Source organism: Lepidochelys kempii, chromosome 2 (genome assembly GCF_965140265.1).
Source record: "Lepidochelys kempii isolate rLepKem1 chromosome 2, rLepKem1.hap2, whole genome shotgun sequence".
Lineage (NCBI taxonomy): Eukaryota > Metazoa > Chordata > Testudines > Cheloniidae > Lepidochelys > Lepidochelys kempii.
Window position 1 is genome coordinate 154946136 of NC_133257.1, and position 27223 is coordinate 154973358.

Sequence of the window (27223 nt, forward strand, 5' to 3'; positions counted from 1 at the left end):
GTTCAATGTATTTATATTCATGCAGCACCTGTGTTGTTTTTTCTGCCTCCTTCTGCCTGAAATTTCTGCCTCTTGGATATTAGATAAGGCCAAAGTTAGAAATATATAAGCATGCTGAAAAAATTCCCTAAAGGATCAGCTCTCATGAATGAAAGATGGGAGAGAAGAATTTTGATGCATTTCAACGTATACTAAATCATTTACCTGTTTTGAAAATCCAGAAGCTCACTGTTAATTTTTTCAATGTCCAAGTCACTCCAAAATATTTCATAGTATCCACTGATATTAGCATTAACTGAATTGTAAAGACCATAAAGTTTCTGAAGCAGTGTAAGCTCCCGTTTTATTTTTTGTAGTTCTGGATATTCTGTTCCAAATTTTAAAAGAAGCAAATTGTTATTATCTACTAGATTCAAACTATTTCAGAAAAATATAATCTGTGCCTTTTTAAAATGAAGTTTTAATAAACATAAAGGGTCAGGTTTTGACACCATTATTCACACTGAGTAGTGAATACTCCTCAAATAGTCCCAAAAACAGTCCCATTGAGCAAGTGTCTGGCCCACAGTAATTACTCAGTTTCCAGCCAGTGTATGACCACTTCTTTATATCATAAACCTAGCCATATTATGGAGATACAGCTCATGACTTTGTACTTAAATTTGTGTTGAAGAAGGCAGCTAAAGTGGAGACTTAGTCTACCGATTTCATATTAAAACTAAAATATTTTCTTCCCAAATGCACCAGTTACTTCTTTTGCACCAGTTACAAAAGAGATACAGATTTAATATTAACATTTAAAGTGATCCTATAAAATATGTTAAAAGTTAGAAGCATTTAGAAATGCCCCAATTTTTTTAAAAAATCACTCATTTTATCACAGTGCTTTGGGGATCCCTAGCTAAATATATTGTTAAAATTTAGAAATGTCAGACTTGCCATTTGCAGGCACATTTCTTCCTTTCTTTTTTTTTTTTTTTTTGTTTTGTCAAAGTTACAATAAAATGTTAGCATACTTCATTGTTAATGCTACGATTGTGACGGAGGTCACAGAATCCATGACTTCCACTGACCTCCATGACATTTTCTGCCCTGGGGCTGGAGCTCCCAGCCAGCCCCGCCCCCGCAGCTGCCCAGCCGCGCTGGGTATCATCCACTTGCAGATCCTGCAGCTGCCACAGCAGTGAGGGACCCAGGAGCCCCAGCAGCAGTGAGAGCTGAACCTGCCTCTCTCTTTTGTCAGGGATATTTTTAGTGAAAGTCAGAGACAGATCATGGGTTTCTGTGAATTTTTGTTTATTGCTTGTGACCTGTCCATGACTTTTATTAAACATAAAAGTGACAAAAACTTAGCCTTGTTCATTGTACATTACTTACTCAGGATCAGGTTAATAATCAAAGAACCTGACTAAAGATTCTGGCTTGCTCCATGGAAAGCCCGTCTCCTCTGAGTTTGCTAAAAAAAAAAAGGTGACCAAATTTCTGAACACCAATGAGGTTGCTCTATATAGACTTTTAATAACATTTGAGGAGTTGACCCAGGAGCAAGCTGGAACAAATGGTTTAAATCCTAAGATATACACACTTTTCATTCACAAATTTGTTAGTCTCTAAGGTGCCACAAGTACTCCTCTTCTTTTTGCGGATAACGTGGCTGCTACTCTGAAACTGAACAATTTTGATTGAAAACAATGTTGATAATAACCTAGATGAAAAGATGGGTGAGGGATTAGGACAAAGAAATGGGTATGGATGAGTGGGTCTCTATATGGGAAAGGGGATAAACATTTTTAATTAGTGTAGTTCATAATGAAAATGTTTATAAATTACTGTCTAGATGGCATTGGAGTTCAGTTGAGATCCATCACATTTTTGCTACTAGGGAGGCGCTCTGTTGGAAGGTTGCAGGGAAAGGTGGTTGTGTCCAGAAATGAAACAGTTTTGGGAGGAAATTATTAAAAAGATTCATCTTATGACAAAATGCCAACTTCCTAGAGATCCCTCGACCTGCTTACTTAATGCCTCAGTAAAGGATCTACATTTTAAACAGAGCAACAAATTAATTTATTACTTATTGTTAATAGCTAGACTTTGTATTGCACATTATTATTAAAATGACCCCCTCCTCCTATGAAATTGTGGCATAGTAAAATACAGATGTCCTTGTAATGGAAAAGCTTTCACACCATGAACCACCAAAAAGAGGATAGGTATGTATATATATTTCTGATGTCTCATAGGGAAAGCACTAAATTGAATATTTACAAAATAAGGTGTTTATTACATTTTGGTCATAACTTTAATTTAAACCAAAGCATTTGTTGGGGAAGGCACTTTACTCTAGACAAGGAACATATTTTACTACAACGAAGCTGACACTGAAAGCATTTACCAGTATCACTATCAGGATTTACAGCATTACGGATAAGGTGTCAACGTCCCCACTTTGGTCCAGAGCCTTGCTGGACCCCATCTCCCAGAGAACCTATCCCTGACATAATTTTCTGTAGCCCTATCCCTTCCTGTCAGAGCTCACTGTCCCTTATTTCTAACCCTACCCCCTGTTGTTTTTAATGACCTTGCCCTCATCACCTCTGTCAGCCTCTAGGCCTACACTCACACATACTCATATTAACCATGTACTCATATTAACCATGCCCACTCACACAGGGACCACAGACACCTTAGTACCACACTCAATTCAACAAATTTTTATTTCAATTCATTAATACTGGACTGATAAGACAATCTACTCTAAAAGTGTCACCAAAGCGTAACAGAGACAGAAGCTCAGGTTCTACGTGCAAGGTGCCTTTCCAATCTTCAATAGCATGCACACTGTTTCCTAGATGCAGTCTCTATGGGTATGTCTACACTGCAATTCAACACCCAGGTCTGGCCTCTGTCAGCTGATTCAGGTTCACGGGACTTGGGCTAAGAGGCTGTTTAGTTGCTGTGAAGATGTTTGGGCTCAGGCCAGAGCCCATGCTCTGGGACCACACAGACAAGCCCAATCATCTACACAGCAATTAAACAGCCCAGTAACTTAAGTCCTGCAAGCATGAGTCAGCTGACACAGGCCAGCTGTGTTTGTTTAATTGCAGTGCAGACATACCCTTATACTAACAAGAATTTGTCATGTTGCCTCTCCTTCAGAGCTCCATTTCTCAAAAAAGCTTTCTTCTTTATGTCAGGTAGAATCTATGGTTAAACTCATTTCTGCACAGGGTTGTCTAAATCATCTCTAACTGCAAATAAAAGATTCCTTTGAGGATGTTGACCCAGATCTTCAGGTGTGTCACAATGCCTCTTTGTGCACCGGAGGAAGTCACCTTTGCAGTAACCCAGGGCCAGATTTGTAAAGGTATTTGGGCACCTAAAGTTGCAGATAGGCGCTTAGTGGGATTTCAAAAGCACCTAGGCACTTTTGAAAACCCCAGTAGGTACCTATTTGCATCTTTAAGTGCCTAAATACCTTTACATATGTCACCTCCAGCCCTTGGGCAACAGGGGACCAGTTTGGTATTGGATACAAACTGCTGCAACCGCTATCATTTTCCTTTGATTTTAGTTCGTGCTTTTGAAGCAGAAGTACCTGAGGTCTATTTTGTTGTCATATTGAGGTCCTAAGTTGCCACAGATTTGTTGGAGATGCCTATAATAGAGTTAATTAAAATCCATAACCTTTTAATTTCTCCAGCTATTTGTTTAGACTTCCAGATTACAAAAGCAAATGTTGAGATGATATCCCTGTGACAATATCTGATTAGCCCTTTGTACAACTAAGACCCAAACCTTAATGGACAAAGCTGCCAGCCGGAGAGCAACCACACAAACACTTGGCTAAAATTATTTGCTTGACATTTCTTTTGTGACGTTTTGAACTCCAACTGTGGCATCATTACCTGTGACAGAAAGACCAAATAATTCTTCCCCACCAGAAAAAGTGATATACTTTCTCCACAGTTCATCAAACTTGGCTTGGAAGACTTGTAATCTATCACTTGCTTCCCAGGGAGGAATGTCTTCCACACCAGGGCCTCTGCAAAAATCAACATAGTCAAATTCACATATACAGTAATACCAATTGTGCAGGTTTTCCAAAGAGCATCATAGAGGTACTGTTTAAAGAAATGGAAAACTCTCCTAGCGCACGCTATGAAATATTTTTTAAACATAAGGGATTTTTTTCTGATAATTGACGTTTATCACAAAAGATTTGAGAAGAGAGACCAAAAATATAATTGTTTTGACATCAGATGTTGGTCTTTCCTAAGGGCCTTTCCTACATTTTTGGTGACACAACTCGTCCAACTGCCAGCATCTGAAGTTAACAGGAACAAAAAGTTCAACAATCATTTTGTTTTGTTTCTATTGCATTAATTTTTGTTTTTAAACATATATTTTAATTAATGAGATTTTCACTTTCACTCTTCATGAAACAAGGGAGGTGGTGGAATCTTCTTCCTTAGATATTTTTAAGGTCAGGCTTGACAAATCCCTGGCTGGGATGATTTAGTTGGGTATTGATCCTGCTTTGAGCAGGGGGTTGGACTAGATGACCTCCTGAGGTCCCTTCCAACCCTGATATTCTATGAAAGGAAAAATCACTACAATAGATAGCAATCAACACCCAGTGGAGAAGATTACAACAGTTAGTGCCAGAGACAAAATTAAACAATCTAGTAAATACAATGAAGGTATATGATTTTTGCCCCTAACTGTAAACTTGGACAGCTCAGAGCACTGGGTAATGGGATTCAGCAGGCCTGAATCTCCATTGACTTCAAAGGGACTATTCACACATTTAAAATTAAGCACATGCTTAAATGCTTTGCTGGATCAGGACCTTAGAACAGTTTGACTTGAGATCTGGACTGAGGTTCTGGTTGATTCTTATGTTTTCCAATCCTAATTAATTCATCTGACATTTCAGACTTGAATCTTACACTGAAATTACTGAAATGAATCTATGGCAATAATAGTATTTGCCCAACCCACACCTTTAACTGTCAAACATATTGGGAAAAAATTGTACTTTTTGAAATTATGTATTTCTTTCAGCTGTAATGTGCTTCTTGCAGCCTCTTGTTAGTTTCCTGAAGACAACTTAGATGTACCGTTCTTGAACAATTACCAATGTAACATAATGTTGTACTGCACCATGATTCACTCACTTTTCATTATAGTCTGTGTAAAATTCCACAGCATCAATCTGGAACTTTTTAACACCATTCAGTAAATCTGTTTTCATGGATGGTTGCACTTCAAGCAGCAAGTCCTGCATCTTCAATACCTGTCATAAGTAAATATATGGCATAAAAGTGAAAATAATCAGGAGGATTTGAAATAAGTGAATGTTTAAAATAAACTGGTTCTCCTCCAGTCATGTGGCACAAATTCTGACAAGAATAACTGTACTTTGCCTACTCTAGAAGTGATAAAGCTACAATACCTGTGTGTTTAGGTTCTTCCAAGCATATGCCAACCCATCAACTCTTTCTGCATTTCCATCTTTAAACAGTAGATCATATTTATGTAGCAGAGCATAAGATTCCTCTATAGGTCCAATTGTCATGTCAATTTTAATCTCAGCCTCTCTTATTTCCTTTAGTGCTTCCATTGCTCCTCGCACATCATCAAGATCATTGACAGGCCTGTTTAATCGCTTGCTGAGATTGTCAATGAATGTGTAAATTGCATCCATGTCCATGGCAGCTTTTTTTTTTAAAGCTAATCCAAATGATCTCTGCCTCAAACGACATTCCTGAATTAAGGCCATTTTCAAAGACTCAGTTGCAAAATCCACTGATTCCAATATGCAATGACTTTGCAGTTCTCTAATTTGGATTTCTAATTGCTAAGAATAAAACAAATTATCAACTTTACTGCACTATAACTTTTCTCTGAACAGCAGAAGAATTTTAGGCAATACTTACAGAAAAGTAATTAATCTGTGTTTGGAATTCAGACATCACTGGGTTAGTCTCTAGAAACTCTTTTACTTTTTCCTCTGGATCCTATATAAATGGAGAATTGTGTATTATTGTTTAACATTTATAGTAGCCTCCTTATCCCCCAATTGGACTAGGTGCTGTTCAAACATAAATGAAGACATGGTCTCTGTCTCAAAGAGTTTAAGATCTAATTTAAGTTTTCTAAATCATTCCAACTGCTTTGTTTTTCTGTCTTCTCTCCTTTTCCCCATTACCCTTTTGAATCACATTTTCTGTATCTGTCAGCAGGAAATTGACACAGACCATGATTCCAGTTACCACTCCAAATATTTCTATGGAGTTTGAAATCAAGCGACCAAAACTATGGTGGGAATTTTTAGTCTACCCATCCCCACTCATTGCAAAAAACTCATATTCACCAACACCTAGCACATCTTCATGAAGTTGAAAATACACTCCATAGCAGCCTAACAGTAGCTGAATGAATCAACAGTCCCTTCTCCCAGAAATTGTATGTTTTTTACCTACACTTTACAGCTACTAATATCAGACATGGGCATATTCAGCACCAGATCATTTAGCATACAGTGTAGCTTGGTGGGAGGAGATACTAATAATGGCACTGGCAGGACGTTCTGCTTCTATGGGGGCTGGCTGTTGGGCTCTGTACAAGTTGAAGTTGCAGTTTCACCTCCACCCTTACACCCAGATATATTTTTGGTCGTGTATAGGCTCACTTTGAACTATCTGATCTTCATGCAGGTGCTAATCTGTAGCTGGCATTGGGAAGTCTTTGTGATTACACTTTTTGCATCTGCTGAGGAGATAGAAAGCAGAGTATCATCTGTCTAGTGTTGGTTACGGAGACCATGGCAACTCACAATTTGCACAAATGGCCTCACAGAGACACTGAAGAGGAAGAAGGACAGCACTGATTCCTGCAGAATTCTATACATAAGTGCTCTTGTGGATGAAGAGCAGCTGCCATTCACAACTCTTGGGATATTACTGGAGAAACCATTTGTTTAATGGTTTAATGATTGAAACCATTACAGTGCTATATCATTTGATCTCGCAAGTCTTGTAAGTGCACCAGCAGCAACGGTGGCCAACTCTGTCAAATACTGAGGAAAGATTAGGTAATCACTGAGGTTCAGCCCCTATTCATGGCCATGAGGTATCTCCCCGTTAGGGCTTTCAGAGTGGTCTCAATGGCAATCCCTGGTCTGAAGTCTGACTGATTGTGAATGATCCAGAAAGTCAGCAGATGCCATAGACTGTTGTAGCTTTTTTGTCACAATGTACTCTATGATTTTGCTTAGGAGGGGAGGTTGGAAACAGCCAATAGTTAGAGAGATAGCATTCATCATGTGCAAGGACCAGACAGACTCTCTCATTCTTTAGCATGAAGGGTTCTTTAGCACGAAGCACTAAAGGAGGCACTGATAATATATGCTTCTCTGCACTGGTTTTACTAATCAGGAGCTTCCCAGATCTATGTCACAAGTTATTACTTGCTAAGCCATTGATGGGGCCAAACTCAGAGCAAAATCCCATCCACCATCCTGGTCTCTGTTCTGTTTTAAAATCTTCAGTCCTAGCTTGTTTTTTCTGTATGCAATTTATCCTTTCTGTGAAGTTGGATGAAAGCTCCTTGCAGCAGCTGGTGCTTGTGTCTGAGGTCTCATTTATGCATTCAGGGAGGATTAGCCAGTTCACTCTTTGGAACATCTCTGCAGGCTCTGATTTCCCAGAGGCAATGGTGGAGGAGAAGATGATTCTTTTCACTTTCTATACAGCTGAGGTACATTCCTGTAGCAAGTCCTTCTGCTGTTGTCAGAAAGATTCAAAGTGGATTTTATGCTACCAATGTTTTGTTTTTTCTATCTTCTTCTGACCAATAAAAGATATTACCTTGCCATTTGTTCTTCTGACATAGTTCATCAGTGAATTGTGCTCATTTATATAGTCAGTAAGAAAGGAAGGGAAGTATTAGGGCTGAGGTATCAACTTTATACTGTAAAATCTTAAGATCTAGCAAACACCTACAAAAAATAAACCTATTGCTCCTACAAAATGTTTGAGGGGGAAAAAGCATGAAACAGTCAAAATTATCCACATTTACAGGAAACACAATTTATTCATATAACCAAAAGTAGATCACTCTACCCAGTAAAAAGTAGCATATTTTGCAATAAAGTGAGATATATTAATGTATCTATTTAACCTGATTCCAGATGCTGGAGAATTTAGCAAAGCTCTTCAAAATATCCGCTGCATCAGTTTTAAGAGATAAAATTACTGTGGTAAGCTGGATCATAGCTTTGTTCACATCCTTATGTTCACTGATCTGTTTGTCCAAAGGTCTCAATGCCACCATCTTGGTGAGTTTGCTCTCATCACCCAGCTCTGTGGCAGCAGTCTGTTCCATCTGACATAAATGAAACAACAGTAAACCTGTGTCCAGTAGTTTTACTGAACATTCTACAACAAGCTCAGTGGTTTGAGCATTGGCCTGCTAAACCCAGGGTTGTGAGTTCAATCCTTGAGGGGGCCATTTAGGGATCTGGGGCAAAAAAAAATTGGGGATTGGCCCTGCTTTGAGCAGGGGGTTGGACTAGATGATCTCCTGAGGTCCCTTCCAACTCTGATAGTCTATGAGTCTAAGAATGAGCAACTTATGAGCACAGATAAAAACAAAAGAAAAACACCCTTCATGAATAACCACTTGCTCTTAGTTTGGCTCATGTCACTGAATTATAATTCTATTCTTAAAGGTGACTTTGTAAAAATGGTTTTTGTGGGATTCCATGTTTGTCTCTCAATGATTTCTATATCAAATGTGCAGCATTTATGAGTAATATTGTAGGGGCGGGAGTCTCCTAAACTGCCAGCCCTGCAGTTCCTGTCTGGGCTCTGAGAGCAAAGCTGAGTTTTTTCCTTCTTGCACATACAAGCTTCTGTAAGCTGCAGAGGGGTAACTGGAACATAGTAAACAATTCTGTTCTGATGATGCATAAGGAGAAATTGAACCCTACTCCCTCTCTCTTAGCTGTTTTCATGATGTAGGGTTAAGAGAAGGAAAAAGCAGTAAATCCTTTATTTTTGTCATTGAAATCTGCAGATATCACTAACTACACATGGAACAGATCTGCCAAAGAAAAAGGAACCATTTTTACAAAGCCACTTTTCAGAGAACTAGCTTGGAAATGAAGCATTTTCTCTTTCCCTTTCTTGGAATTAGAGCCAGCTCCTTCCCCTCTTTGATGGCCACAACGATAGAGAATTTATTTGGACAACCCTCAATCTGATAGAGTTTTTCCTTTGACTTTCAACCTGATACAGCTGAGGCATGACACTGCAGGCCCCAAACCCCTAGATATTCCAGTAGTAGCACCAGTATTTAAAAAAACACACACACACACCCCTTACTGTATGTATTAACGAGGCTAGAAAGAACATGATTTCCACTGTCCAGTGGAGAAATGTCTTCTGTCTGCAAACCTTGCTGGAGCCCTAGGCATAACTAACAGTGTGAACCAAAGGCTGCGAACCAAAGTAGAGCTGGTGCTGGCACAATAGTAACACACTAGGTATAAGCTAACACCAGATAAGCACATTCCTGACCAGACAGGATGGCGCAAAACCACACAGATCTCTCAAGTAACTATGTTAACACATTCCTAAGAGATGGTACAAGAACACACTGACCCCTCCTACAGATAAGGATGGAATGACAGGATAATGGATAAGGATGTTTTGTTCAAACTAGCAGGTATAAGGGTGGCAACTAACAACATCTGGAGTGTAATATGTAACTTGTTTGTACTAATGTATAAAAGAAGTAGTCCTAGAAGGGGCATCTTTGTATTGGCCTAGGGGACAGCATCCTGTTATGCTGACTGAGCCTTTACTTTGTCACAGGCATACATGGGTTAGCGTCCCTGTGACCCATTGGACTCATTGTTCAACTCAAGTGTTCAGACTCATTTCTGACACACATTGAGCATTAGGTTTGAAAGAAGCATGCCTTTGAAAATTGTCCATGTTTCCTGAATCAACTTATCTGAAACCTGCTTTTCCTTTCCCTGTCCCTGTTATATACAGACTTGCAAACCAAAAATGTCAGGTTTCAGAGTAGCAGCCATGTTAGTCTGTATCCGCAAAAAGAACAGGAGTACTTGCGGCACCTTAGAGACTAACAAATTTATCTGAGCATAAACTTTCGTGAGCTATAGCTCACTTCATCGGATGCATTCAGTGGAAAATACAGTGGGGATGCAGCAGATGAAGTGAGCTGTAGCTCACAAAAAGGTTATGCTCAAATAAATTTGTTAGTCTCTAAGGTGCCACAAGTCCTCCTTTTCTTCCTAACTATTTAGTTTCTTTAACCATTCTTTTTTAACATTCTAAGCAGTTTAAATTTTAAAAAGTACTCTACCTGCTGCTGTCTATGATGTAAATGAGCAAACTTCCACAGTGGTATATTTCTGGCCATCGATAATACGATATTTACTGCTTTGTTTACAGCATTCTGAAAAGAGTAAAACATTCACCTTAAACAAAGGTCAGTCCTCGCTTCAAAAAAACCAGCCTGATTAATAGCAAAGTTGAAGAACACACCTCTCATCTTTACATTCTTCCACTTAGCAATGCTATATTCTAGTAAGTGATATATTATAGGGCACCCCAAATAGTTCATATACTTTGAGAAAGCAAAAGGGTGTTCCATAACATCCTATCCACAACAGCACAAAGTTAAACCGGATTTAAAAAATCATCTAATTTAAACATGGATTAAACCACATACTAATAATCCTTACCACTTCTACATGCCTTTCATCCAAGGATTTTAAAGAGCTTTACAAACATTGATTATACCTCATAGCACATTGTGGTTTAATTATTATATTATATCCTGTTTAAAGAGGAATAAACAGAGGCAGTTAACAGAATTAATTTAATCTTATTTCACAACCATCAGAGTGCCTTTATACATTTATTTACTCTAGTTACATACATTTGTAGCTGTACAAATGATGGCGTCATACAACCCTTTCTATCTACAGTATTTAAATTTAATTCTTATTGTCTGACTTCTTGTTCACAGACCACACAGGCTGCAAATTAAATCTGACTGAGAATTCTAAGATTGATTTAGGGAGTGGCAGATCAAAATGTTGCTAGGCTCCCAGTCACGTTATAACCAATTGCTTTTGGAATCCGTGTAAAATGATTCACATAGCAGTTGATTTTTAAGCATGTGCTTAAATGTTTTGATGAAATAAAATAGGATTACTCATATGCTTAAACCTAAGACTGTTCTTAAGTGTGTCACTAAATCAGAGCCTCATTGTGTGGCAACTGATATATAGCTTTCAGAGTAGCAGCCGTGTTAGTCTGTATTCGCAAAAAGAAAAGAGTACTTGTGGCACCTTAGAGACTAACCAATTTATTTGAGCATAAGTTTTCATGAGCTACAGCTCAATTCATTACTGAATGCATCCGATGAAGTGAGCTGTAGCTCACGAAAGCTTATGCTCAAATAAATTGGTTAGTCTCTAAGGTGCCACAAGTACTCCTTTTCTTTTTGATATATAGCTATTATTTCACACTTATATGGTCACTGAATATTCTTCAGGAGTTGTAGGTAATGGGAGCAGCCTAAGTTTTTACTGATGGCTTTAAATTCAACTTCTTTGGTTTGCACACCCTCTTTGAAAAGTTTTCCTTTTTAAAGTAGAGGATTATAGATGGGAGGTGTTAAGTTTCCAGTAGAATTATTGTTTTTATTGGCCAGTATAACATCTTGATGGATGGCTCCAGTTATCTAATTTCTCAAGATGCCATCTTGTGTACCATTGATTTTTTTTTAAATGTAGTCCTATTTTTCTCAGTTCTATTCTTATCTGAGGTTCAATAGACACACCTTATTTTAAAAAAAAACAACTTATTTACATAAGTATGTGATACCAAGAACGATTGTGATGTGCATTTATTTTTTGTTGATGTTACCTGAATATCATCAAGACTTGGCCTCAAGACAACATTTGGAATGGCCAATTGAATTTCAGCTTTGAATAACGGAACTCTTTGATCCTTTATGAACTTGGTCATCTGATATTTAGAGTTGAGAACATGTAAGCGACGCCTTAAAGCATCTAAAGAAATCCTGGTGCCTAGATAAATGCACATTTTAGAAAAATTATAGTTGTGACCACAAGTTCAGAAATCTTTAAAATATTATAAAAATAAGTATAGTTTAAAATGAAAAACCTACATTTGACTAGAGAGTCAGTATTTTTCTGGCAAAGCTGCCCCATCAGGTTATAGTAACTACAGGACAGACATTCCTGGCAGCGTGTTTTCTGTTTCATATCAAGATGTCCACAGGCAAATGAATCCTGAAAAGTCACAATGAAACAGCAAACAAAAAATAAAAAGGCTCCAAATAATTCATATTTAATAAATGAAATATAAGCGGCTTAAGAAATGCTTCATAATTATTTACATTTTAGATCTTACCTGCATATTGCTTTTGTCTTCCGGTTTCAATCTGTGCTTCAGAATGTCTATCAATTCATACATGGAACGTTCCACTTGCTGGCTTTGTCTACAAAGGAACGTTATGGATTTCAGAATATAACCACCCACAAAAGAAATGGGGTGCCCAAAAGAGAAGAGACTACTACCACTCTGGTTTTCAGAACACACTATATTAAAGGGGGAATGCAGAAATACACGTAAACTGTTCAGTTCGTTCGTTTCTACTGCCTGGATGTACTACAAAATAACCAATGGATGTTAAAGTATCCTAGGGATATTATCAACATCCTATTTTGAAGATTGCAGTATATCCAGTACAACTAGATCTCCTGGATTGTTTAAAGAGGATCGGGGGGGGAGGGGGGTTAGCTTTGGTGAGCAATCATAGACACACATTTCATCCAGGTTGGGCTTATCAGGATGATACAGCAAGCTAACTTGATGTACAGACCAAACCATACAAAAATTATAGTAGGCTAGAAGAGAGGCAGCCTTTCATCATTCTGACATGTAAAGCACACTTAGATATGTCTCAGTGGAACACAACTGAACAAGTATTACATGATAATGTAAAAATGCAAAATATTATATGCAGCACCTAGAGAGGGAAAGAGTCTATCTTCTAGTCCTAAATCAGTTAGTTAACATTAAGAATCAATGTTACTTGTCATTGCATAGATAATGGACTGATCTAAAGTTCTCTAACCAAAGGAAAGGAGAGTAAATATCAGTCAAACAAAACAGAAGTGAAATAGTATAAATGCTTTATTTTTGTTGCATTTAAGATGCCTATAGATTTTGTTGTTAAAAGTTCAGAATAAGAGTTCAACTTGGTCCAGCAGTCTTGTTACAATAGAGATTAAAATGCTAACCATACAATTTTAAATCCTACCATTATGGACTCTACAAACCGCGCATGAGTAGACCTACTGAGAGAGAGTTTCAGCAGCTGCAGCAGTAAGTTTTTCTGTCCTTTCCAGGAAAGCAGGTACTTCAATGGGTTCATCTTCGGGCAGAGTTACAAGAGGAATTTCGGACATACCCTGCAGAATTCTTTCAATTCTGCATTCCAGAGTGTCAGAAGCTTCTTTGACTATATATCCCACTTCTTCTAGGGAATTATAAACTTTCTCAAGGACTAAGCAAACAGAAAATATAATGAGAACATACAAAATATAGCACATGAAATCACTTTTTAAAATATCATATTATATTGGAATACAAAAGAGTTATCTTTCTAAATGTGAATCTTAATTAATGATGACATACTGAATTAAAAGTCTGAAACCAAAGACCTAATGGGTCTCTGTGCATCTGAATCTTTAAATACAATTGTTTTGCAAGAAAAAGACATAATGGAATATTTAGTATTATAAAAATATTATATGAAAGAGGACAGTATCTACTGGAAAGGATCAATAACAGTATACCAGAAATAAAAGGAATGTTACTATTGAAAAGTTATTTCATCCTTCACACATACACCTACTTTAGGAAAAAGCAGATCTGCTCCATATTCCATCTAAACTATTCAGGGAAATTCAGTATTTCATCTTCCAAATCATCTTATGGGCAAAATTCCTCAAGGCAAATTAGTATGTAGATTATGCCACTGAATTTCTTCTTACAAATTTATTATCTAATTTATGAGTCCTCTACAAGCATTGTGAGCACTAAATCATGCCAGATAATGGTCTCAGAGACCAGGGAGTAGAGTTTTCCTCTAACTTTTCAATCTTTTTCAAACATTTATCTTCCCAACCCTCTAATCCACAAACCATTGATTTGCAACTAAGTACTATACATATTTTTGTTTTTAATAAATCTTTTGTATTTTTTGATAATGAAGAAGAGGAAAAATAAAATCACATAAAAGTACATTCAGTGCAATCACCGCACTATGTTCCTTCATAACCATACAGCGGTCATAATTAAAAAGGCATAGTTTATCCACACAGTGGTATTGGAATTGCCAAAATTATTTCCTGTTCTAAGTAAGAAGGAATTGCTGGGGTATCTGATATATCAAAATGTGATGATAGTGGGCAAACTGATATTTTTAATGGAAAATACTGAACAAGAAAACTCTCATATTTACCATGAACATCTCTTTTTAACAGACAGTTATTGAGTACACAAGCAAAAGTGAACTACGTGTGTGTTAACTGTCAAAAAAACCTACAGTATTAACTTATTAATTTTGGAATCCAGAACCAAGATGAGGGTTAACCTTCCCTACTGAAAAAATTGGACAAATGAGTCAGTCCATTAACTACACAGCATACATTTAAATTAAGCAATCCTAAACCCCTTTGCCCCTTGTTTCTCAAGTCCTACTTTAGGATGAATCCTATGTAATGATTCACATCTGAACAATTCTGGGATATTCTGGATGTGTTTTAGGAATCCCACTTCTATTTTTAATTGGATGTTATTAATTAACCTGAACCTAGTTCCTTCCCCATCAGTGTGTGGTGGAGGTATGGAATGGTCTTGGAGCCCAAGCACTGGACTGACATTCTGGAGATCCGGGTTCAACTCCCACCTCTCTTACAGATGTCAGCAATTTGCCTAACCTCTCCATCTCAGTCCTTCATCTGTAAAATACATATATTGATATTTCCCTACCTCACTGGAGTGTTATGAGGATAAATTCATTCACAACTGTAGAGTGCCCAGACACAAGTGATGAGTACCATATAAGTACCTAGAGATATAGATGCTGAGTGTAATCAGGTAGCCCCCTTACAGGTAGTGATGTCTTGGGATCAGCCCACCCCCCCTATCACCTGGAATGGCCCTTTAAGATTTGGGACATTTTGATGTATACAAAGACCTAGGAAATAAGAAGGTTTGATAGAGAGGAAGACGCCCCAGAAATCAGTAGTGTTTGGGAGCAAGTCATCTACTGTTTCTTTAAGGGTCTACAATCGGGACCCTTGCAGTGTGGATGGGTCAAGGCTCCCCTCTCACTCAACCAATTGGGGAGGAGCTGTAAGGAAGAGGACCAGCATATATGCTACCTCCTTCCTTAGAGCATGGCAGACACCAAGGGAAGGCTATTTGCTGAATCTTCTGAGCCAGAGGACTGAGCAGGGGTGCTGGAACCATTTGTATGATGGGGGCACTGAGAGCCATTGAAACAAACTGTAAACCCTGCATCTGATGGAAATCACTTCAAGCAGCAGCAACCCCGGTATGCCTAGTTCCAGCATCTATGTGACTGAATGCAATCCACCTGCAGAGCAACGAGGGGGCATGCTGAAGGGAAGCACCCCATGACATTGAGCAATTCACAATTGCCACTCTGTAAAGGTACAACACCTGAAAGGGGACAAGTACTTTTAACTCTCATTTAAATCAACTGGAGTTGACTGCACTCAGCACTTCACAAATTAAAATCAGCAGTTGGCAGGATGAGGCCTTTAATCGGTTTGCAGGGGGTACTATTAAAGGGACATATCCTGCTTGCTGATTTTGAGGTCCAAAATTGTCCTAAGAATAGCTCAGGATGGCAGAGTTCTAGTAAAGAGATTCTGTACTGTGAGAAATGGGAAAGAAAGACTTAAAATGATCTAATTAATATTGAAATAAAAGATGCACTTTATAAGAACCAGTGCAAAATGTACTGGATAATTAATGCTTTTAAAACCCCCATTTAACTTCTACCAAACTAAACACAAAAAGAAAGCATTTCATCCTCACTCAAGAAAAGCATGAGCTTCCAGGAAAGATTCTAGTTCCTTAGAGCCACAGGAAGCCCAGCAGCAGCCACCCGCATACCCCTGCTATAACTACTAGTTCAACAGACACACAAAAAAGCTGCCACAAAAAAAGCTGACCCAAAGAACCACACAGACCACTTGAGCTGAAAGCATCAGTAAAAAACTACGTTCCAAATGTTCAAACGGTAAGGTTTCAAGAGGGCAGTCACTGGATTAACATCCTTTGGGTAGTGAGGTGGGAGTTAGTAACAAATGTTTAATTTTAATTTAAATAATATTTGCAACATCTTTCTTAATAAATGATATGTTACTGTACTAACCAGTAACAAAAAATCCTTTGAGCTGAGATTGTAAAACAAAGCATGCTGCTGTTTAGTGTTATCTTGTTGTTTACATTTTAAAAAACATAAGTAAAGCCATATACCAATCTGTCTCCACTGAAAAATGATCCATAAGCATAGCCTGTTGGCTTATTGTAGAACTGCAACATACTAATTCCTCCTAATGCCTTTACATTTATCCATTTGGATCACTCATTACTGTATTATTAATGAGTTTTATGCTCTTTGAGGCAAGGGTTGTGCATCATGCTAGGTTTGTACAGTGCATGGTACGTTCTGAACACTTACATTTAATTTTTTAATTACTATTTGGATAGGAACCCCCATGTAGATAACTTAATGGCTAGAAACTATAATGTGGACAATGATGTTTAAAGATACTCAGCCTACATTAAAAAACATTTTAAATAAAAAATGAGATCTTCTCTTCTGATAGTTCACTCCCACCCCGATTTCAAATTTGTGCCTCATGTTGTAAGGCATCTCCCTCATCTCAATGGGCCAGCCCATCAGCATACTTTTCACAGAGAAATAATATCATAATAAAGGCATGTGACAAAACTCTTAATAGCTTCCTTAAGTGGTAAATCAGTTAAAAGAAAGATCAAAATAATGCTAATAGGGGTGAATGAAGCAAACTTATAAAACCAACAAATTGTTACTCTAATTTTAAAAACGAAACTTGGACAGTTAGTTTAAACTCAGTACATGAAGATACATACAATTAAAATGAGCTTAGACTGTATAATAAGTAGTTTACATAACTGTACACAAATTGCCAGGTACTAGCTAAAAACTTGTGAGAAAACAAGAAATTTGAGGCCCTAGAGAATCTATACGCCAATAAAGGATTGTGTATGCCAGCTATATAGTGTCAGATGAACAGGCCAAATTCTTCTCTGAGTTACACTGGTATAACTCTCAAGTAACTCCATTGACTCACTGCAACTTCAGTGAAATTACTCTGGATTAACACTGGTGTAATTAAGAGCAGAAATTGATCTATATATTTGAATGGTTTACAACATTTTCCAAAAGCCATAGTAACCTTGATTGGAAAGACTTGTTTTAATCTGTGTGATACTGCTGTACGTGCATTATTTCATAATGGTAAACAACATCTTTAAGGAGGAAAAGGGTGAGGAGTACTTTTCAGGGTGGGAGCTATTTTAATTTACAACTTTCTCAGGCTCTTCAGCAAATAACTGCACCTATGTACGTTGGGAGAACAGGTTTTAGTAGGTCTTAAGGAGTTTGACAGTGTAAGGTAGAGAGACAAGATGGGTGAGGTCATATCTTTTATTGCAGGGGTGAGCAAAGTACGGCTCCCGCCAGGGAGCAGGGTCAGGGACTTGCTCCACTCTGCATGTGCTGTGGCTCCGCGCAGCTCCTGGAAGCAGAGGCATGTCCCCCCTACCACTCCTACACATAGGGGCAGCCAGGGAGCTCCGCATGCTGCCCCCACCCCAATCACCGGCTCTGCAGTTCCCATTGGCCTGGAACTGCGACCAATGGAAGCTGCAGGGGTGGCACCTGTGGACAGGGCAGCATGCAGAGCCATCTGGCCACCACTGCATCTCTGTGTAGGAGCCAGAGGGGGGACATGCCGCTGCTTCTAGGAGCTGTGGAGGTGGCACCAGAGGATGGGGCAGTGTGCAGAGCCACCTGGACGTGTCTCCACATAGGAGCCAGAGAGTAGACATGCTGCTGCTTTTGGGAGCTGCAGGGGCAGCACCTGCAGACGGGGCAGAGCACAGACTCATTTGGCTGTGCCGGAGCTGGAGGGGGGACATGCTGCTACTTCCAGGAGCTGCTTGAGGTAAGCACCACCCAGAGACTGCACCACTGACCTCCTCCCATGCCCCAACCCCCTGCCCCAGCCCTGAACTCCCTCCCACCCTGCAAACCCTTAGGTCCCAGCCCGGAGCACCCTCCTGTACCCCAAACCCATCATCTCCAGCCCCACCCCAGAGTCTGCACCCCCAGCCAGAGCCCTCACCGCCCCCCCCTGCACTCCAACCCCCTGCCCAGCCTGGAGCCCCCTCCCGCACCCTGAACTCCTCATTTCTGGCCCCATCCCAGAGCCCGCACCCCCAGGCAGAGCCCTCACTCCCTCCCAACTCCCAATTTCATGAGCATTCATGACCTGCCATACAATTTCCATAACCAGATGTGGCCCTCAGGCCAAAATTTTTGCCCACCTCTGTTTTATTGGATCAACTTCTGCTGGTGAAAGAGACAAGCTTTCGAGCTTACACAGAGCTTTTCTTCAGATCAGTGTAAGGTAGTCTAAATTACTGCAGGGGCATGTAGGTTACACAACCTGACACATCCCATCTGAAGGATTCTTTCTAAAGGCTCCAAAATCTCTTTTGAAAATGGGAATTAGGCTGCTACGTCACAGACAGACAGGTGGATCCTGAATCGATCTGGTGAAACTGGTCAGGATTTGTTTGTTTTAAATTTGAATTTTGGGTCATTTTTAGTTTTCATTTACCCAGGAATGGTCAGTGATCACATGGGTACACAGGCTTCAGTGGTGCAATAAGATTGTCAGAGATGGACTTGCAGAGAACATCCAACCAGTATGTCTTAAGGATGTAGCCAGAGATCAGTACTTGATCTGAAAGGAGGCTACGTCCCTTTGAGATTTGCCATAATGATGATAATAATAAGAACAGCCACAATGGGTCAGACCAATGGTCCATCTAGCCCAATATCCGGTTTTCTGACAATGGCCAGACCCAGATGCTTCAGAGGGAATTCTGAGTGATCCAGCCCCTGTCATGTAGTCCCAGCTTTTGGCTAGTTGGAGGTTTAGGAACACCTAAATCATGGGGTTGTGTCTCTAACCAACTTGGCTAATAGCCATTGATGGACCTATCCTGCATGAAAGTATCCAATTATTTTTTTTAACCTGGTTGTACTTTGGCCTTCAGAACATCCCATGGCAACGATTTCTACAGGTTGACTGTGCATTGTGTGAAGAAGTACTTTTGTTTGTTTTAAACCTGCTGCCTCTTCATTTCACCTAGTTCTTATGTTATATGAAGAGGTAAATAACACTTCACTATTCACTTTCTCTACACCATTCATGATTTATAGACCACTATCATATCCCTCCTTAATCATCTCTTTTCTAAGACGAACAGCACCAGTCTTTTTAATCTCTCCTCAATACGGAAGCTGTTCCATACTCCTAATAATTTTTGTTGCCCTTCTCTGCACCTTTTCCAATTCTACTGTATATTTTGAGGTGGGGTGACCAGAACTGTTTGCAGTATTGAAGGTGTGAATGTACTATGATATATACTGTTTTATTATCTATTTCTTTCCTAATGGTTCCTGACACTCTGTTAGCTTTTTTTTAACTGCCGCTACACACTGAGCACGTTTTCAGAGAACTATCCAAGGTCTCTTTCTTGAGTGGTAACAGTTAATTTAGATCCCAGCATTTTGTACGTATAGTTGGGATTATGTTTTCCAATGTACATTACTTTGCACTTAACACTGAATTCATCTGTCATTTTGTTGCCCAAATTTTGTTGTCAATTTAGTGAAATCCCTTTGTAACTCATCGCAGTCAGCTTTGGACTTATCCAATTAATTTTGAATCGTCTGCAAATTTTGCCAAATTCATTTATGAATATGTTGAACCCTTAAGGGACCCTGCTATTTACCTCTCTCCACTGAAACTTTTTATTCACATTGTAAATTAAAATTCACACATTGTGCACGTAATCTGGATAGATGGGGCAGGCACATCCAGGCCTGACTGATGGGGCTGGACATATAAAATTTCCATCATAACCTACAATTTCCTGTCAGATTGTTACCTACAATGGTGACTGTTTCATGGGCAGTGGTTTACCGACCAAATATTCTCCTTCAGCCGCTGTACTTCAAACCCTACGGATTTGTACTCCCCTGGCCCCAAATCATGAAACTGCCATATGGTTAAATAAACATTAAATTAATAAACAAAAAATTCATTGGGAAGCCATTACGGTTGCTATACATATAAAAGATACATGACACAAACCTACATAAAAAAGGAAATGAAAAGTTAAGCCACATAATAATACGTACACTCTTCTCCTTCACCTACAGACACATACATTACCACTGCCACCACTACCATACATGACAGAACACACACCATACCCTTAACTTTCCCCCTAGAGATCCCAAATCCTATCACACCCTTTAATTGCCCTTCTACACACAACCCTTTACCAAACTACCTTCTTCCAACACAAACTAGTCTCCAAGCATCCAGTGATAGGAGGAAAATAATCTGCTAAAGGGGAGTGCAGGAGAGGGAGAAGGGGGGTCTGAATGAAGGTGACAGTACCTGCACTGTGGAGTATGGTAGTTGTGGCAATGATAGGGTGTGTCCTTACTATTATTATCATATTATCATTATATTACCAAGGATGGATTTTAAAACTTGGATTTATGATATAATGGGTGGTGGCAACTGTACTGATCTATTGATATGGATGTTTGGGATCAACATCTTTTTATTTAGTATTCCAATCTACCCAGATTTACTTTGAATGCTGTACAGATAACAATGTATGAATAACAGTAATGTCAGCAAATTAAAATATTTTTTAAAACTTCCTGCTGACTATTTTTGTATAAGACTAGAATTTTCTTCTCCAAAGTAAGACTCTCATGGTACAAGGAATAATTTTTTCTACAAGTTTGTATCCCTGACTGCTTTATTTTGAACAATAATTCCTCTTTCTATTAATGTAAATAGTATGGCGCAGATTGTGACTGGCCTTTCCAGAGATGCATGGCTGTGTTTGAGCAAGGAGTTTTCCTCCCTCTCTTCTGAATCCTGTAAAAGGGTCAGGGACAGTTGCAGTTCATCTATTTAAGGAAGAACAGGGACAGCTCCCTCTAGACAACATTGGGTATGCATACATCACCTCAGAGAAGGTTGAGAGAACTCAGGGCAATGGCTCCATCCCTTATCCACACTGACCCTGCTTTCCTGGGAGCTCAGGAAGGGACTGATCTTCCCTGAGGAACAATCATTGACCGAGTCCCCACAGAGCCATGAGGCAAAGCACCACCCCATTCATGTCTGTGCCCACCTAGCACAATCCATATAAATATAACTAAAATGTCATCACATTTACAATCAAACAGATGTAAAATATTTTACTTTGTGTACACATACGCTAACCATCACTCACAACATGTAAAAGCAAACTGGAAAAAACTAGAGAGTGCACTGCAGAGAACCACGTTTTACTGACAGTGAGATGAACCAGAAGACTTAATAGGTCTTTCCATTTGCAAATGCTAGGACTCTACGATTCGCATAGAAATAACAAAGGTCCATACATTTGTCAATGTTTGAAGAAGTCCATGATAACTGTGTCAGGCCTGGAGTAAGGGCTTCCTCAATTTGCTCCATAAATGGTTTCATCAGTGGTTCCAGAATAGCAGGAATTCCATTTACAAACTTTTTGTAATCAATCAAAAGATCCTGAAGTCTGCAAGATACAATCGTATTTTTTTAAGGCTAGCAATCATTTTTGTATTTCTTTCCATTTATTTAAAATGCACATAAATCTGGGCACATCTGCAATATTAATTAATAAAAATCCATCTATTTTGGACCAACATCCAAAACTAGAAACTCTCCCTAACTGACTCAAACTAAAACTCTCAATAATAACAACAAAACAAAAATCCTTACAGACACTTTACACATCATCAAGAAGAAGGAAATGGCATATATCTTTTTTTAAAATTCCTTTGTAATTTACCTTTATTACTAGTGTGACAGATTGAGGGGGTGGAAGCAGTATGTTTGGGTCAAACTGCGAACTCCATCTTGTTTTGTGAATGCCATTTTGACTGTAACTTTCATTTTCGGGTGTATCCCTCAGAGGCACCTACCCCATGGGTGCTCTAGGCTTTAGAACCCACGGAAAAAAACTAGTGGATACTTAGCACCCACTGGCAGACAGCTCCCACCAACACCAACCTCCCAGTGCTTCCCATCCATTGCCCAGCTCTGCCAACCAACTCTTCCCCCTCCCTCCCAGCACCTCCCACCCATCGCAATCAGCTGTTTCACAGCGTGCAGGAGATGCTGGGAGGAGGGGGAGGAGTGGGAAGAAGGCATGCTCGCGGGAGGGGGTGAAACTGGGTGGGAAGAGGAGGGGCAGGAAGAAGCGGGCGGGGGTGGGGGCTTGGGAGAAGGGATGGGGTGGGGGTGGGGCCTGGGCGAAGTGGGGGTTTGAGCACCCCCGGGGCCCAGAGCAAGCCGATGCCTGTGGTGACCCTCATATGGTATTGCAACCTCCTTTGTGAAGAACATCCATTTTGGAAAGAGGGCTTGATACCTAGTGGCATGTTTAAGTAGTCTGAGAAACCACCACAAAACAATCTAGGGCCATCAACATGGAATGAGTCTTCCCTAGTAGAACTAGGGGTTTTCTATCCATAGGGCGTTTGACTTCGACTCTCTACACAGAAGCCGATGGAGGTGGGGCTGGAGCCAGGAACTTCTCCAGTGAAAGCACAAAGGTAACCAAGAGGGCCAGAGTTTTACAAGGTGGCTGCTTCTCAGAGCAAGAGGCTAGAATTCCACAATTCCACAAGGTGGCAGGGGAGGGGAGGGGAAAACAGGCTAAGAGGAGAAGCCTAAGGATGCTGACCAAACCCAGGACTCCCAGGAGGGGTGAGATCAGACTTGGGGAGCTGCATTCAAGATTTTATTGTTTTTCAAAGATCTGTAACTTAGAGAAGTGACTAGTCACTACCCAAATGCAGGGAGTTTAGAAACACATGGGATACAGCAGTTGGGTCCACTCATAACAGATAGTATCAGTCCCAAGAGGGAGACTGGGCCAGACTGTGACAACAAGCAACTGGTATAACATAACCTATGGGCAAGACACTAATAATATGCATAGGTGGCCATTCAAATAGCTACAAAATAACCCTATTTCTTAAACTGCCATATAATTGTTTTCCAGAATCTTAGCCTTTACGGATGCAAAGAAAACTTTCAAAATGAAAACAATGTTCAGGTTTTGCACAGATACATGAGCATCTGCCTGAGTCTGCTGACAACCTGAAACAATCCTAGCCCTATATAAATCAACAAGAGCTTTGCCATTGACTTCAGTGGAGCCAGGTCTTCACCCACCAGACTGCCCCTTGATATTAATCTCAATGTGTGTTAACTCCGTGGACTAATAAGGACAATTTAATTGGGAGCACTCTTACTTATTTAACTACTGATCGCTTCAGCGAAAACATCCAGCTGTGGTACTTATCCATCATTGGCAGATGAAGCAGCAGATACTGGGGCAAGATAACTAGCTGCTATCAAAGAATGGGGAAGTCAAATCTCCTTCACTCAGATGTGAAGATGCCTCTGTTCCAGCCCAAAAGAGGAAGGGTAAGAACAGATGCATCCCCTCCCCACTGAAAAAGTTTCCACAGCCTCTTGAGTGCGAAAAACAAAAAGTGTCTGCTATACCTTGTTGGATACCAAAAGGGGAGGTTACTGACGTGTAACTGCAGGTTCTTCGAGCTGTGTGGCCCCTATCTGTATTCCACAGTGGACTACACATGCACACCATGCACCCAGAGCCGGAGAATTTGAAAGTAGTGTTCGCTGGTCCGCACATGTGCCCTGCTTCACCTCGTGCCTCCATCTGATGGGATAAAGGATGGGGCAGACTGCCTGCCTCCCCAGTTCCTTCTCTACCATCAGTCAGGTAAGATCTGAAGCAGAGGGGAAGGAGGGTGGGTAGTGGAATGAAATAGGGACCACACATCTCAAAGAATCTCCCCTTCTTCTTTGAGTGATGGTCCCTATTGTATTCCACTGAGGGTGACTGACAAGCAGTATCTAAGTAGGAGGGGGATGCGAGGATACAGAGGATGCCCCAAAGGAGGCATCAGCAGAGGAGTCCTGCTCCAGGGCATAAATGTCTTGCAAACATGTGAACAGAGCCCCACATGGCTGCTTTACAGATGTCAAGGAGGGGCACCTTCTGAAGTGATGCCATAATTGTTGCTTGTGGTGTGGTGGAATAAGCTCTTACCCCAGGGGGGTTGGGGCGGAGGAAGGTTTGATAGGGGATAGAGTATAATGTAGCCAGAAATCCATCTGGAGATTCTCTGAGTGGAGAAGGTGTGCCCCATAATTCTTTCTGCTATGGCAACAAACAGTCTCAAGGATTTCCTGATTGGCTTTGTTCTTTGCGGGTAAAAGGCCAGGGCCTGCCAAACACTGAGGGAGTGGAGTCTTCGTTCCTTTGGAGCAGGGTGCAATTTTGGGAAGAACACAAGTAACTGAATTGATTGGTTAAGGTGAAATTCTGAGACTACTTTAGGAGTGAATTTGGGGTATAGACACACAGAAACATTATCCTTATGCAATATAATATAAGAAGGATCTGCCATCATCACTGCAAGCTCGCCAATCCTTCTAGCTGAAGTGACAGTTACAAGGAAAGCAACCTTCATGGAAAGGAGAGCATGAAGCAAGAAGCTAAAGGTTCTAAAGGGGGCCTATGAGTACTGAGAGAACAAGGTTTATGTCCCATATGGGGAGCAGGCTTCTGAATAGATGTGAAAGTTCTGATTAGGCCTTTCCAGAATCTATTGGTCAGTGGATGTGCAAAGACTGGGCAGCCATGAGAAGGTGGATGGTATGCACTGATTGCTGCCAAGTGGTCTTGCAAGGAGCTGATGGACAAGCGGGATGTCTTCAAAGATAGGATATAGTCCAAGATGAAGGGAATATCTGCAGTTTCTGGGAGAATGCCTCTTTGATGTACCCAAGAAGAAAAGTGCTTCCATTTAGTTTGGTAACATCTTCTAGTAGAATCCTTTCTACTGTTCAAAAGGATGTCTCACACAGCTGTGGAGCATGAATGTTTTAAGGATGATGCCCATCCAAATACCAAGCCCTAAGACATAGAGGACGCAGATTTGGGTGCTTGATCTTGCTGTTCCACTAGGTCAGGAGCTCAGGAAATGTTGAGATGAGGATTGGTGTTCAGGATGACATGCATAGGAGGTTGGGAAACAAAAACTGTCTGGGCTAGCACGGGGCAATCAGGAAGAGCTGTGCCCTGTCCTTCTGGATTTTCCATAGAACTCATGGCAGGAGTGGTAGCAGAGGGAAGGCATAGCTGAACTGGTCCAACCAAGAAAGAAGCAGAGTGGAGGGTAGCCCTGGAGTCCTTCAGGATATGGAGGGACTCATCAGTCTTTTGGTTGAAAAGCTGCAATTCATTGAAGGGAAGGTCCTCAATGACATTCTGGGCCTCTTTAGGGAACCCTTACACATGGAGCCATGACTCCCTGTGCATGACAATGGCAGTAGCCAAAGCTCTGGAGGAAATACCAGCAGCATTGACTGAGGATTGGAGAACAGTCTTGGCTATCAGTTTGCCTTCATCTATCAGAGCTTGGAAATGAGCTCTGTCCTGCTGCGAAAGGCCGTCGGTAAATTCCACAAACTTGGCATAGTTGAGGAAATCATATTTAGCCAGTAGCATCTGGTAATTGGCTATCCTGAACTGGAGGCTGGATGCTGAGAAGACCTTTCTCCCCAACAGATCCAAACGTTTACCCTCTTTATCAGGAGGAGTAGACCAGGCCTTTCAGAAATGGCTTGGACTACCACTGAGTTGGGAACTGAGTGAGAAAACAAAAATTCCACTCCTTTGGTTAGCACATAGTAACGCTTCTCTGTCCTTTTCAGGAAGTACAAGTGGCAGGGGTGTGCCAAACTGTCCCAGTTGGCTCCATTAATGGAAAGAGCTATTCTGTTGGGTCCAGATGTATGGAGAATGTCTCAGAGTTTGTGCTGGGAGACCTAGACTTCTTCAAGACAGATCTGAAGTTCTCCAGCAACTCTGCGAAGAAGGTCCTGGAACTATCTGAAGTCATTGGCAGGTGAGGCGAGAGATATAGAAGTCACTGCTTTGACTGGAGATGAAGACAACAGTCTTACTGGTTCCAGCAGAACAGCAGTTTCTGATGTGTAATGTTCCTCCTCCTCTTCTGTCATATCCAGGTGCATATCTGAGTGTTCCCTTAGAGAGGAGGCAAGGGGTGACTCCCTAGCAAATTGGATCGACTGCAGGGGAGAACTGGTCCCAAGATCCTCAATATGGCCAGTAGGAAAGGTCAATATGTTGTCGCAGGGGCCACCATGGCATGGGGTACATCAACAGCTCAGATGAGGCAGAGGTTGGCCCCAAACCAGAGGTTGGATGAGGCAGAGGTTGGCCCCAAACCAGTGCAGGTCTTTTGGGTGGCAGAGGATACCTAGGATGGGGGGTGGGGGAAAAGGTTCATTGAGTGGTTCAGAATCTCCCGAATAAGAGAAGGTTGATTCTGGTTCCAGTAGCAGTACCGTCAGAGCTGTCAGAGGGAAGATATTCCCTGTATTGGATGGGTGTCAAACTCCTTCCAGCTGTCAACTCTTGGTGGTGGTGTTATCTCTCTGGAGATGGAGGGACCCGATGAGGAAAGGAATTCTGGATCCAGGACAGCAAAAATGTCCTGTGGAGCAGCAATGGATTCAGCTCTCCCTGGTGTGAGAGGGGTTCTACTTGTTCAAGCCCCTGGAGCCAGCAAGGAAGACAGTGCCCAA

General features: G+C 40.6%; 1 protein-coding gene across 1 annotated transcript in view; it reads right to left on the reverse strand.

The window, feature by feature from the left end:
• The window catches only part of LOC140907170 (dynein axonemal heavy chain 5-like), a 266273-nt gene that overhangs the window by 168983 nt on the left and 70067 nt on the right, over nt 1–27223 (reverse strand). Inside the window, exons 21-32 of the mRNA XM_073332494.1 lie at nt 21931–22082; nt 13434–13641; nt 12483–12570; nt 12238–12361; nt 11973–12136; nt 10399–10491; nt 8185–8388; nt 5940–6020; nt 5456–5860; nt 5178–5296; nt 3906–4042; nt 205–367 (exon numbers count right to left, since the gene is read on the reverse strand). Coding sequence (XP_073188595.1) covers nt 205–367; nt 3906–4042; nt 5178–5296; nt 5456–5860; nt 5940–6020; nt 8185–8388; nt 10399–10491; nt 11973–12136; nt 12238–12361; nt 12483–12570; nt 13434–13641; nt 21931–22082 — 1938 coding nt within the window. The remainder of the gene's footprint in view (nt 1–204; nt 368–3905; nt 4043–5177; nt 5297–5455; nt 5861–5939; nt 6021–8184; nt 8389–10398; nt 10492–11972; nt 12137–12237; nt 12362–12482; nt 12571–13433; nt 13642–21930; nt 22083–27223) is intronic.